The sequence below is a fragment of the Diachasmimorpha longicaudata genome, chromosome 18 (genome assembly GCF_034640455.1).
Source record: "Diachasmimorpha longicaudata isolate KC_UGA_2023 chromosome 18, iyDiaLong2, whole genome shotgun sequence".
NCBI lineage: Eukaryota > Metazoa > Arthropoda > Insecta > Hymenoptera > Braconidae > Diachasmimorpha > Diachasmimorpha longicaudata.
In genome coordinates, this window is record NC_087242.1 from 3,234,760 (window position 1) to 3,247,802 (window position 13,043).

The window sequence follows — 13,043 nt, forward strand, 5'->3', positions numbered from 1 at the left end:
GGGATGAAACAGAATGGGGTAGGTATGGAGAAGGTGTACACAGGGTGAAATCACGTCTGGTGAGCTGAGAGTCAGAAGGACACTAGACAAAATCCCACTTCATGGTTTGTCGTTGTACTGTCAACCATGTGAAATTCATTACTCACTAGGCGTGTGTACCACTGCTTGCGTCTGTCTCACATTGTTGGATGGGTTGGTGGGTGGGAAGGGGGATAGGGGGGGTTGGCTTAATCATCGGAAATTACATTAGAGACTGTGTGCCAACGTCAACCATACGTGGTTCCTACACTTTGAAATTAGATGGGTTTGAAAATTGCGGGAAAAAGGAGATTACATAAATAATTCGGTTGATGATTTTATGACTAGTGCTATGAGCTTGTCTGGAATATCCCACAGTCGTAGTTATATTTATCCTTTAACTTGTCATCCGTTGCATCATGGTACACCTGCATAATTATTATAATTTTGTATTTAAAGACCAGACGATGGTCGATTTATAATTTGAAGATGAAATAGTCAATTTCCAGATCAGTTCCTCGTGCCAAGCTGGTTAATTACAAAATTAAAATGTTCCTGATGGGAATGGTGATTAAATTAGTGTGTACTGAGGCTCTTCAATTTGTGGACATTGAATTTATTTATTTACCCATGTGGTTAATTTGTTTACAAATAAACAGGCAATTCTTGGGATATAAGTTATATTTTTGGCTGACGGGGAAAATTCAGTATAAATTACGGTATGGTAATTAATGGTGAATTTTTCTTTTCGTGTGACGAAGTCGGTAAAACGCAGCTCATAAATCAGGAAATTGAATTCATTGGTGGGTTATCAGCGAGTGTTGCGATTACATGAAATAAGCGTCAGGCGGTTTTGTTGACGAGCCAATATTCTTCTGGGTTTTTGAGGGGAATCGATTTATGTGATCGAGAAGTTCATGAGATTGTTCCATATATGCGGTATAATCGAACGTTTTTAGGCTTAGAGAAACTATTCCTAAGTTTTTGTCCACGGGCATGTAGAACATTTGCAGTCCTCCCAGAGGTGATGGAGGAACTGATTGAATTGATGATAAATCAAAAAAAGGTGATGTAGTAAACATTTCCTTAGGGTGCTGTTCAGTACGGCCAATCAACATGTACTGATTTTCTTTTACAAGTGATAGACTTGGATTTTCAAATGCTGCTTCACTTGTCAGTTTCTCACTGGAATAAATAAAAATAACGGTCAGCACAGGAAGGGAAATATTCAATAATAAAATAACGGAACCACCGACGTAAACAATTTCAAAGGGACAAAGATCCTGCAGAAATCTCTAGCGGAATTATTTGAAGATCTTCGGAAGGTCTCCTTGTGACTGAGACGACTTCACGAAAAACTTTTGGAAGAGAATATCTTTTTAGGAAATTTGTTGAATTTAACTTTCGAAGAACTGAACCAAAATTCTCTTTCAAAAATCTGTCATAGAAATTTTTGGAGCCATCAGGAAGATTTTCTCGGGATCTTTCCATGTTTTGTTTGAACATTGCAGAAGGGTAGCAAATAAAAATGATAAAAGGGATGAATTATATTCAAGAAAAATGGTCAACTTACTCGTGGCTTGCGTCAAGCATGATCATTGATCCTGCTACGTCAAGATTTAATTTCCCCGTTGTGTAATCGAACTTTCTGACAAGCAGCCAAAAGGCGATTCGTTTCAGGCCATCCTCCTCCTCCATGAGGACCAATTGTACCCCTGGATAATAAATAAATACACATAAATATGACTATTCTACACACGTATTGCTTACCAGGTTTTCATCCAGGCACCCACCTGTCAGCATGAATCCAACAGGCACATAAATGGCATCAAAATTAATTCCATTATTGTCTGCATCAAGAACCATGAAGTCCTCATTTTCAGTGAAGTTACGCAGACCGTTATAAGCTGGTCTTCCCAGTCTGATGTGCCGAACTTCATCACTTATATCATCGATAGGTTTCCAATTCACATCTGTCACCTGCCAATTTCGTCCTAACTTTCCTTGCTGTATTTGAAACTGCAGTATATTGTTTGCAGTCGAGAATCTAATGCCTGTTACAATCCTAAACATTACAGTGCATGAGGGATATTGACAGCTTGACCTTGGACAGCTTCGCAGAAAGTGATGAGTGAAAAGTTGATGAGAATTTAGAGAAATTTGTGGAGTGATAATTTCGGGCGTTTGGTTGCCCGAAAATGATATGATTAGCACAATTGAATATTTTTATTTTTTTTTATGTGGATAATAAACACTTACATATTGTTGTCGACATCAGCTTCAACTGGTCGTAGATTGACGACGTGAATCCCTGGGGAGTCAACGTGATTGTTGATACACTGACATTGACAAAAGGGCTTCTTAAACGTCTGACGGTACTTCGCCTCACAAAACTTCTCTTCCCAGTCCTCCGTATAATCACGATACTTTGTGTAACGTCTCAGCCAAGTATTTGTCTTGTAATGAAAATGGTTCATTTGTTCATAGGCGCGGAATAAAAAATTATGTCAAAATTATGCAATTTTGATGAACCTTGCGAATTATTTCTACGTTACGTTCCCTAAAATTTGGGATCTTGAAAGGGAGGACAAGAAAATTAATTATTCTCCGCCAAAGATTTTTAACAATTTTGGAGGCGAATTATGGAACGATCTTGGGAAGATCTTTTGGGTAACGTAAATAGATTATTTGAAATATTTTCCAATTATAGTCAATTACAGTCAATTGTCAGACAATAGTATTCAGTAAAAGTCCATAACGTTCCAGAAAAAGTATTGGAAAAGTCGGAACAATCAGTCGGAACAATTTTTACCAGAATCACACTATAAGAATTCTCATATGTTCCTCGCCATGTACATAAATAATATTTAATTTACCTCCAGACATGTTTGCAATGAATTCCGCAATACGCAGTTGAACATTCGACCTTGACAAGTGAGGCCCGGGTCAGTTACACAAAATTTCCACTTTTCAGAGCACAGCTGTCTCCCCACCAATCTCGTATCAATATCAGAGCACTCATAAGACCCCGATTTTAAGTCACCTACGTTTATATTGTCCTTAATGTACATAACAGTTCCAATCGTAAACCCCAATTTCAGGGTTTCGCGTTCTGAAATTTTCAAAAATAGTGAGGGCCACATCATCAGAGAAATGCGAGAAATTTGTCAATAACAATCGGCAGGAGCAAACTTGATTGAGAAAAGGGGGACTCACTCATCAATAACAGCAATTTAATTATAAAAATTGAATATCTAATTATAAAAATTTAATTAAATTAAATAATTATTCAATTCAATTTAAACGAGCACTTCATTGTGCTGTAAAAATTACTCAACTTTGTTTTTTCCTCCGGAAAATTTCCAATGATGAATTATGACATTGTTGATCAACGAATAATACTTTGAATTAAACAACAAAAAATGAGAAATAATAACCTCTATACAACTGCTGACCATCAGAGCACAAGGGGATATCTGTCGATAGATTGTGCATTCTCGTGAAGAATTCTAGATTGAGTAGTCGAAGACGATCTCGCAGTGTGTCGTGCACATCACTGATACTGGCTTCGACCGCACCATTTTTATATTCACCTTCCAAAGTGAAAGAAAATCCTGTTAATTCTCTTTTCCCAATTTTCATTCCATATAAAATACGGTAAATTAATTAATTAGAGTCAAGTAGTGTAACAACAATAGTAAATTGTTATAGTGTTTAGTGCTGTATGTTGGTATTAATAAGTATACATATGTGTCTGACGTTTATGTCTTTCTAATCGAATTCCTTTAACCCATATCTCCCATGATATGCCAATAGCTCCCCCCAGAACTAATAAAAAATTTCCTAAAAATCCCCTCGAATTTTCCGCCCATTCCCCAGTTTTTCTAGCTTTCCATTCGTTTTTCCTCGCGGAAAATCGCTTACATGTTTTGAAGACCCCGTTATAGCTGGCCAGAAGACTATGAGCAAAGGCGTGCACTATAAACGCCTTCATTTCGATCGTCAAAATTCCGAGATACATTTGAAACATTGATTGATATACTGTACGTCCTCGTTGGCACTCACTGCTTTTTTCTGACTGCAAATATACGAAGATAAAAATTCATAAATGATCCATCAAATTAATAAAAATTGTTCATGAAATTTTTCAGTCCGGAACTTTCAGTGAAAAAATGCGGAAATTTTCGGTCATTTTTACCGAACAGACGCGCAATTTTTAACAATTTTTCTCTCCCTGGACTGGAATAGTGTTCCAGTTGGGAGAATTAAAATTATGTTAATAAAATAATTGTTTATCTGGGAGGGCAGCTGTTCCACATACCTTCTCATCTCCAAAGACTACGTCAAGCAGAGACGGATGCAGAGAGTTCCTTGAAATCATGGTATTAAGGAGAACATCGAGTTTTCTCGTTAACTTGTCAGTGTACAATACCCCAGACGCGAAGATACACAGATCGGAAATATCCAGATTGTTAGTTCTCAATAAAACTTTTTGTTTAAATATATTCAAGACAGAATCAACGTCGTACATTTTGTTGTCCAAGTTGGTGAGAACGCGGTCCGATGAGCCTGATTTTCCCACAGCATTTTTTATCTGGTCAGTGGTATTTCGGCGAAAGGCTCCCAGATCGTCCCACATGTCCAGCATTTTTTGGGAATTGTACATTTTCAATTTTAATAGGACTGAAGAGGCGAAATACTCCCACACCGACCAACTCCATGATGCTATATTTGCTGGTAATAACGTTGGCTGAAACAACTGATCGCCTCCAGCAACATGAATCACCAGTGGAAATATTACCGCCAAAAATTCCTTTCGGATTTTCATCTCAGTAGTTTAAACGTTCCGTTGAAAATCCTGGAGTGCAGTGAAAAACAGCGACGAAGATAAATTGAACACAAATTTATTTATTTTTGTACGAAAATCGCAAAAGTTTTTGCTGCAGTAGAGAGTTCTGAAGAAAATTTGCAATTCCCTCTTTTTATTTATTGCATTTATTGCTGCATTTATCGCATTTATTTTATGTGCCGAGGTTCAACCAGTATTTAACATGTAACGTACCGTGATACGCTAGAATTGTTTATGACTGAAATAAATGATAAGATAGGGAAAAGTGGACACGGGAAAGAATTCACTGTGAAAACCTTAAAATTTCGGAAGACAATTCGATAAAGTTTTTGCTGTTGAACATTTACTGGAAAATTCCCTAAAAAAATTGATTTTACTTCTCCCCCACCGAATCATCGTCATTCATTTTGAATAAATACAAATCGAAAATTTGAATTTTATTTCCTCGTTCAAAGAAACTATTTATTCAATTTGAATCAATTCATCCCGAATCGTTTGATCTTTTATGGTCTCATTAAAACTGCATCCCCCTTTTCCACTCTAATTACGGCGATATAAAGCTCATATTGTCAGAGGAATTAGTCCCATTAATTGAGCCATCAAAATGCATGATTTAATAATACGAAGTAAGCTGGACAGCCACGAAATTACGGCTTATTGACAAGTAATATCGGATGACGCGCGTCATTGATGATATTTCAAGTGAAATTACTCATCCCTTCAACTCTGAGCGCCCCCAGGAATCCGTGTCATCACATAAAATTCCCACTCAATGATATTTTTTCACGTCGAGGGGTGAGATGAGTCAGCCGGGGGAGGAAAATCGCCGATATCTTGTTCTCGAATTGTCCCTGATATAAAGGCAAGAACAAAGATATGGTACAATAAACCGGGAAACCCAGCGAATTTTATAAAAAAAAAATTTATATTTCTCGTCTTCCGGTGATGGAACTTCTCAAACGTCTAAATAATTAAAATTTTGTTTTGTGTTCTCATAATTAAATGGGCGGAGGGGGAGGGGGCTTCGAAGTCTAATGACTTAGCGCAAGGAATTCCGACTCCATAAACGAAATAAATATTAAAGCACAGGGGAGACGATATGGGGCAGGAGTTATGCCCCATGGCGTCTACTCGACGGAATTTAATAACGCGAGAGCACTCCCCGAGAAAAACCAACCCCGAGATGTTTCAAGGAACGTGGGGAGAACTATGTTCTCCTGTTGCTGGAGGAAAACAAAATGAAACGCTCGTGAAACTTAATTTGATATTTTAAATCCATATTTTTCAAATTTTCTCTCAAAGAAAAATGTGGGACATGCAGATTTCTACTTGTGAATACCCTGTTGGTAGATGGGTTCCACCTGTGGTGCGCAGAGATCCGCACCCAGTGAAGGTATATTCCAAGAGAACGAACCTTCAGAGCCCACAATTTAGAATCCCAATGCGGTGGATAAATAAATAAATTAATAAGAAAAGTGTAGAATGGAAATAAAGCAATAATTTATGTAAAATAATTTATATGTATTACATGGATAGTTTATGTTACATTGGACAGGCTAAAATACAACTTTGATTTCAGTGGTTAAATTATTCTCGCTCAAACTCACGTATTAAATAAACAAAATGATTCAGTTATTGACGTGGACGATGGAGGGGAAAACTCGCTGAACAATAAATTCCACCAGCTTCCCCCTCCATGTGCAAATACCGAATCAATTGCAGAATTTTCTCTTGCCCCTGTTACCAATTATTTTCATAACTTAATACTGAATCGCAGATCTGTCGATCCACAAAGATCAAAATTATTACAAACAAAAAAAATTATTGGTTCAATGCCTTTAAAAAAATTCACAGAAAATTCTAACGAATTCAGCACTGAATTATGTTGTATTTCTATCGAAATTCTATTCAACCATCTGTTCAAGAATTATCCAACTTAAATTCACAGATTGTTTACCCTTAATATTCTTCCTCCAAATGAAAATAAAAAAAACTTCAGATAAATTCAATAAAATTTCCCAATAAATTCGCTAGATTTTTCTACAAATTATCCTCATGCCCGACAGTAAAACGAGTTAATATTCAATAGTAATTTTGCCTGCACTTTAACGTGAATTAGTGGTTTCGATGCTCAGCATGGTAATCACTTCCTCAGATTCGTTAATGAATTATACTATCTAATGCACTTCAGCATTTTTTTTCATTGCGTAACAAACGTCAACGGCATTTCTCATGTTTTCCATAATTATCATAAATATTTAGAGAGGTAAAATCGACAGAGAAGCAGAGGACGTTTTGTTGAGAAAACAATCAGCAAGTTGACGCTAGTAGATCACTTTCAAACGTTTTCGCTTCTGTGAAACATCCATTGATATATATTTTTTCCATTTTTTTTTTTGGCGAGTCTAAATGGAGGCGAACAGAATTGAGTTAATTCATTTAATGGGATCTAAGAGATTGGTGGTATCTCAAAGTTGACACTTAGATTAGCTGAATGGGCGAGTTTGACGATTGTTGATAATTTCACAGCCACACGTGCCGCCTCGTCCAAATCATCCACTGGGACAATCTTCAGACCGGCGTTTGCAATCAGAGCTTTAGCTTCGTCAACGTTGGTTCCCTGGGGACAGCAATGAAAATGGTAATTAAAATATCACTAATTAAAAATTCTATTTCAAAGCGAGTGAATCAATGCCCACCTGTAGCCGAACAACAACTGGAATTTTAAGGTCCAGTTCCTTTGTCGCGGCTATGATCCCCTCGGCGATTACGTCACACCTCATTATCCCACCGAAGATGTTGACAAGTAGTGCGTGAACCTGTTTGGAAATTTAATTGATTTATTGTAAAAATTTGGACGAAAGAAGATCGAACTTTTTTGTAGAAATCTTGATTTACAAAAATTGAGAAAAAAAATTTTATACTCACCCCAGGATCAGAGGTAATGATTTTAAAAGCTTCTTTGACAGCTGAAGCTGTGGCACCACCACCAACGTCCAGAAAATTAGCGGGTTCACCACCATGAAGTTTGATAATGTCCATAGTAGCCATAGCTAAACCAGCTCCATTGACCATGCAACCGATGTTTCCATCGAGCGCAATGTAGTTGAGATCGAATTTAGCTGCCTCCACCTCCTTGGGATCCTCTTGGCTCCAGTCACGAAGACCAAACAGATCTTTCTGCCTAAACTCCGCGTTGTCGTCGAATCTGCATTTGCAGTCCAATGCAAAATCTGGAGACATAAGTTATTCGTTAAATGTGATTTAATCTGATTTGACAAATGAATCCTAATACTCACAATTTCCCTGAATATCCTCAGCAAGTGGATTTACTTCCAGCAAGAGTGCATCCTTCTTCAGGAACATGTCATAGAGATTGAGAATAATTTTACCAATGTAGTCCTTGACATTACCAAGGCCAAGTTTTTCAGCAATGCGTTCGGCCTGCTCCTTGGTGATACCTTTCTGGATGTCGATAGGCTCGTACATGATGGCACTGGGATTGGTAGCAGCTACTTCCTCGATGTTGACACCTCCCTGACTGGAGGCGATTATCACAGGCCCCTGATAAGAACATGAATGTAATTATTTACCCCTGACTATTATTCATCTAGAGAGATTGAATGTCTTTTCATAAACAATAAGTTGATAAAAATTACACCAAATGCTCGCTCCATCATGACAGCGAGATAGTATTCCTTCCTTGGGAACATCCTCTGTGCCACCATCACAGCATTGCATATTCTACCACCCTCACCAGTCTGCTTAGTTATCAACAATTTTCCTAACATCTGGGCAGCAAGAGCTTTAGCTTCATCTGGCCTGAAAAAAGTCACATTCAAAGGTCAAATATTCATAAACAATTGTCGGTTACTGATCTAATAAATTTAATAATTATTATCTGATGATGAATTATTAATCATAAATTGTACTTAGCAATTAATAATTGAATTTATTTACCGGAGAGATCCCAAATGATCAATAGAAAATTCACAAATTTGTGGAATTCAAAAAAAGCCTTTAACCCCTTTACAAATTTTTAATCCCAATTTTTATCTTTAGACAATCAATCAATACTCACGTTTCACACATCTTTACACCTGGAACACTGCTGTCCTTGAAATGTCCTTTGCCTCGACCACCCGCCAACACCTGCGCCTTCAGCACAATATCCTTGGTATTGAGCTCGGCAGCATATTTGGCAGCCTCCTCCGGGGTCTTGGCCACCCCAAACTTTGGGGTGGGTATACCGGCTTCATTAAGGAGACTGTAACTAATGTGCTCGTGGACATTTAAATTCCTCACTGGTTGCTTAGCGAGACCATTTTTGCACGCTAAGATCTGAAAATGACAAATTAGAAGATTGACAAATTTTTAATTGAAAAATTTCATGTCAAAGTTCCAAAAAGAAATCAAAGAATTTTTCTCCATTGATGACTCCATTGATATCTTCTTAATTAATTGATCTCCTCTAAGATTGAAAAGAGTAACAGCAAAAAAAGTCCAAAAATTTTTGCTGCCAATTTTCAATATCAAAAAGCAAACTCATAAGATTTTTGCTAGAAAAAAAATTTAACAAACGTCAAATTAACAAAGTACTTTTAAACATTCACTGAGATATTTTCCTTTAAGTAAAATCCAGAGGACTTATTGCCTGTTTATAAAAAAGTATTCAATGTAAAAATGTAAAGTAAATATTAAAATGAAATAAAAAAACCAAACTGCAAATTCGACCTTTGACAGTCCCCAAATCATTCGAAAAACCACCCCAAAATTATGTAACTGCAAATCTAATTCGATTGTATAAAAAATCGGGTCAACGATGAGGGGTAATGCTGTCACAAAAGGCACCTCGAATCCTTGGCTTCGAATCATCTGACCCTGGCGCTCAATTTAGCTTTGAACTAAAACACTGCCACGATAATTCTAATATGGAGTTCGCCCATGACTGCGTCAATCGTATTTCATTTATTTCGTGTGCATTGACACCTCCAACTATCAACAATGCACATGGAATTTGTTCAAATAACAATGGGAAATGATTTTCAGTATTTATTATAAATAAAACGTACCTTTGGGCCGTTAAAACGTGCCAAATTCTCGGCAATTGATATCGTCCGGGACAACATGGTAGCCATCTTTCTACGCCGATGGCAATGGACTGCGGCTTGTCAATCTGTCCGGTTACTCGTGCTTCCCCCCCTCCTCAATATTTTCCTGTACTTTAACCAATGACGTTTGTTCACTGACTATTGTCAGAAATAATGACGTCGGGGGACAGTTGGCACTTGACTCATGCATTCAAATGTGGAGACATCACTGATTAATTTATTGGGGTATTTACGGCGTCGGCAGAAAAGATAACAAAATGTCGAGATCTTGATCAAATTTCGTAAACAAGTTTTTTAATCTATAAAAAAAAAACACGTGATAAATATCCGAACCATAAAAAATCCTAAAGGTTAATCCAGTTTCCTGTATTATCGACCGCCGACAATGCAAGAAAATGCCACAATTATCAGCACTTCATTTGAATAAGTTCACTAATTTTTATTCAATTATTTATTTTTCGTACAACTTATGTAATAAAATAAAAAACGTCAGTAAAAATCATTGAGTCCACTGTATTTTCAATTTAAATATTGGTAAAATAAATGTCGTTAGTAAACAATATGTAAAAATCCGATCAATGGCTAAAATAATATTTTCTAGTTTGACATGTACAAATTTGAGAATGACATTTATAAATTTGTCCTGTCAATATCGACATCAGGCAGTTCACAACTCGCTGTCTGTCATAGAAATTGTGAAATGCGTCATCAGCATTTCGTGAAACACTTTGAACGTTTCTTATCACAACTGTCATCAAATTTATCTGCCCTCAATGTTATGTTAATTTCGAGATTCATGGATCTCGCTAGCTGCAGCATTTTCGCGACCTTCACGGAAGCCTCAGCAGCCTCGGTCATATCGTCAATAGGAATAATTTTGAGTTTAGCTTCTTGAATTAATTTGCGCGCTTCGTTTACATTAGTTCCCTGGAATGTAATTATGCATATGCTAATGAAGTAAATAATGATTTTTTAATAATCAATGGTAATACTAATAGTACTTGACGATGATAATATTAGTAGTTGAAATGTTTAAATAATTTTCAGTCAGTTAATTAAATAAATGTCATGCAACGACTCAATCGATGACGTAATCACCTGCAGTCTCGCAACCACCGGAATTTTCAAGTCCAACTCCTTCGTCGCTTTAATAATACCTTCTGCAATAATATCACACCTCATGATTCCCCCAAAAATATTAACGAAAATTGCGTCGACCTGAAAAATGAAAATTTACATCACTCCATGACTCAGTTTTTTTTTTAAATAATGAAAATTAATTCTGTGAATTAAATTAATTATCGATCAGATATCTCGATATCGTATGGAATGGTTTCATGAGTGAGACAAGTCGATTATTACTTTGGCATCAGCGGAGATGATCTTGAAAGCTTCCTTGACTGTCTCCGCAGTTGCTCCACCACCAACATCCAGGAAATTGGCGGGTTCACCCCCGCTGAGCTTTATTATGTCCATCGTCGCCATCGCCAGACCCGCCCCATTTACCATACATGCGATATTCCCATCCAATGGAATGTAATTCAGATTGAATTTCTCCGCTTGGGACTCACTGGGGTCCTTCTGCGATGGGTCTCTCAGGGCGAACAGCTCCTTCTGGCGGAACTCCGCACTGTCGTCGAAATTGCATTTACAGTCCAGGGCATAATCTGTCAATTTTTTTGAAAATATCTTTCATCTCAGATTCACGATCAAAAATAAACAATTAAATTAAATCCACGTCATTAATTAAAATGAATATCAAACGTTAAATTGTATTTCACCGACTCACAATCCCCACAAATGTCCTCAACCAGCGGATTGATCTCCAGAAGAAGAGCATCTTTTTCAACGAAAAGTCTGAAAAGACTCGTAATCATTCCCGCAACCGCCGTCTCCCCCTTCTCATCAAGTCCGAGCTTTTCCGCAATTTTTCGTGCCTCATCCGGACAAATTCCTCTCTCAATATCAATCGGAAAATAAGCGATGGCCTCCGGACGACTCGCCGCTATATCCTCAATGTTCACACCACCCTCCGTCGATATTATGACCACCGGGCCCTGTGCAAAGTCCAATCATTACGTCAATTGATTTCCAAAGCTAAGTATCGTCTGCCTCATTACAATTTTCCATTAATTAGAGATGACTTGCAAAATATCAACTATTTAATGAACAACATTACCCCGAAAGTCCGCTCCATCATCACAGCGAGATAAAATTCCTTTCTGGGGAACATCCGGGTCGTTATCATAACTGTATTGCAAACTTTTCCCCCGGGTCCTGATTGTTTTGTCACTAGAAATTTGCCAATCATTTTTTCCGCATTTGCACAAGCTTCTTCGGGTCTGAAAAATTCGACAAAATTCCAAAAAAATTTCTCTTCAAGAGAAAAAAAACAAAATTATCTTATCAGAAAGCTCTCTCCTCACATGTTAATAATCTCTAGTGTAAATAATGGCATCGAGACTTAATGGCTTTAAAAATTAAATAAAAACTCACGTATCGCAAACTACAACTCCACCAATGTCGCTCCCCTTGAAATTTCCCTTTCCCCTTCCGCCAGTCAAAACCTGTGCCTTGAGGACAATGTCCCTGGTATCGAGTCCCCTGGCATGTTCTCCAGCTTCTGCAGACGTTTTCGCAACTTTAAAAGGTGGCGTAGGTATTCCCGCCTGACTCAGGAGGCTGTAGGCCACGTGTTCATGAACATTGAGCTGTCTCACGAGCTGTCTCACGATTTTTCCACCCTCCAACAGCTGAATCCATGAAATGGCACATTTATCCCTCAATCGCACTCACAAAGTGATAATAAATTAATGAATAACTGATTAATTAGGGGAACGATAATTATAACGAATGTTACTTGTTGCCTTTGGATGCAGCGAGCCAGGCCATTGACGGCGGTCAACGTACGAGCTGAATGCATTGCGAGTGATTACTCCAATTATAAATAAAATAATTCACGCGGTTGATTCGACGCACTACAGAGTAAACGATTGCCAGGCCATAATTTTTGCCCCTCGCGCTATTACGTGTGCTGGGAAAATATTAAAAAATCATTTTATTCC

At 37.6% G+C, this 13,043-nt stretch overlaps 2 protein-coding genes across 3 annotated transcripts; both read right to left on the minus strand.

Moving 5' to 3' along the window:
* Positions 1-618: 618 nt before the first annotated feature.
* LOC135170983 (uncharacterized) lies at positions 619-4,988 on the minus strand. Of its 2 annotated transcripts, none has more exons than XM_064137239.1 (8): positions 4,340-4,988; positions 3,943-4,096; positions 3,456-3,611; positions 2,895-3,130; positions 2,278-2,474; positions 1,812-2,083; positions 1,592-1,733; positions 619-1,203 (listed from the first exon to the last, which is right to left on the minus strand). In XM_064137239.1, exons 1-8 carry the CDS (start codon positions 4,844-4,846, stop codon positions 846-848), a joined length of 2,022 nt encoding a protein of 673 aa, XP_063993309.1. In that variant the 5' UTR covers positions 4,847-4,988; the 3' UTR covers positions 619-845. The 2 variants fall into 2 exon arrangements, with proteins under 2 accessions (XP_063993309.1, XP_063993308.1); XM_064137238.1 differs by having other exon boundaries at positions 1,812-2,131.
* Positions 4,989-6,345: 1,357 nt separating this feature from the next.
* LOC135170997 (succinate--CoA ligase [ADP-forming] subunit beta, mitochondrial-like) lies at positions 6,346-12,985 on the minus strand. The gene is given in 14 exon segments (XM_064137258.1): positions 6,346-7,487; positions 7,567-7,686; positions 7,796-8,100; positions 8,167-8,431; positions 8,527-8,689; positions 8,949-9,208; positions 9,940-10,011; positions 10,013-10,089; positions 11,077-11,198; positions 11,372-11,645; positions 11,768-12,035; positions 12,158-12,320; positions 12,475-12,731; positions 12,839-12,985. Coding segments are annotated over 14 exon segments (2,580 nt in total). The 5' UTR covers positions 12,902-12,985; the 3' UTR covers positions 6,346-7,316.
* Between the last annotated feature and the right edge of the window lie 58 nt (positions 12,986-13,043).

What these genes read in the sequence shown, in the direction of transcription:
- LOC135170983 (XM_064137238.1), bottom strand. Translation starts at nt 4,846, where the DNA reads ATGAAAATCCGAAAGGAATTTTTGGCGGTAATATTTCCACTGGTGATT. An exon ending in TAGTCTTTGGAGATGAGAAG is followed by an intron (nt 4,097 to 4,339) that starts GTATGTGGAACA and finishes GTATATTTGCAG; the next exon opens with TCAGAAAAAAGCAGTGAGTG. An exon ending in TAACGGGGTCTTCAAAACAT is followed by an intron (nt 3,612 to 3,942) that starts GTAAGCGATTTT and finishes TCACTTTGGAAG; the next exon opens with GTGAATATAAAAATGGTGCG.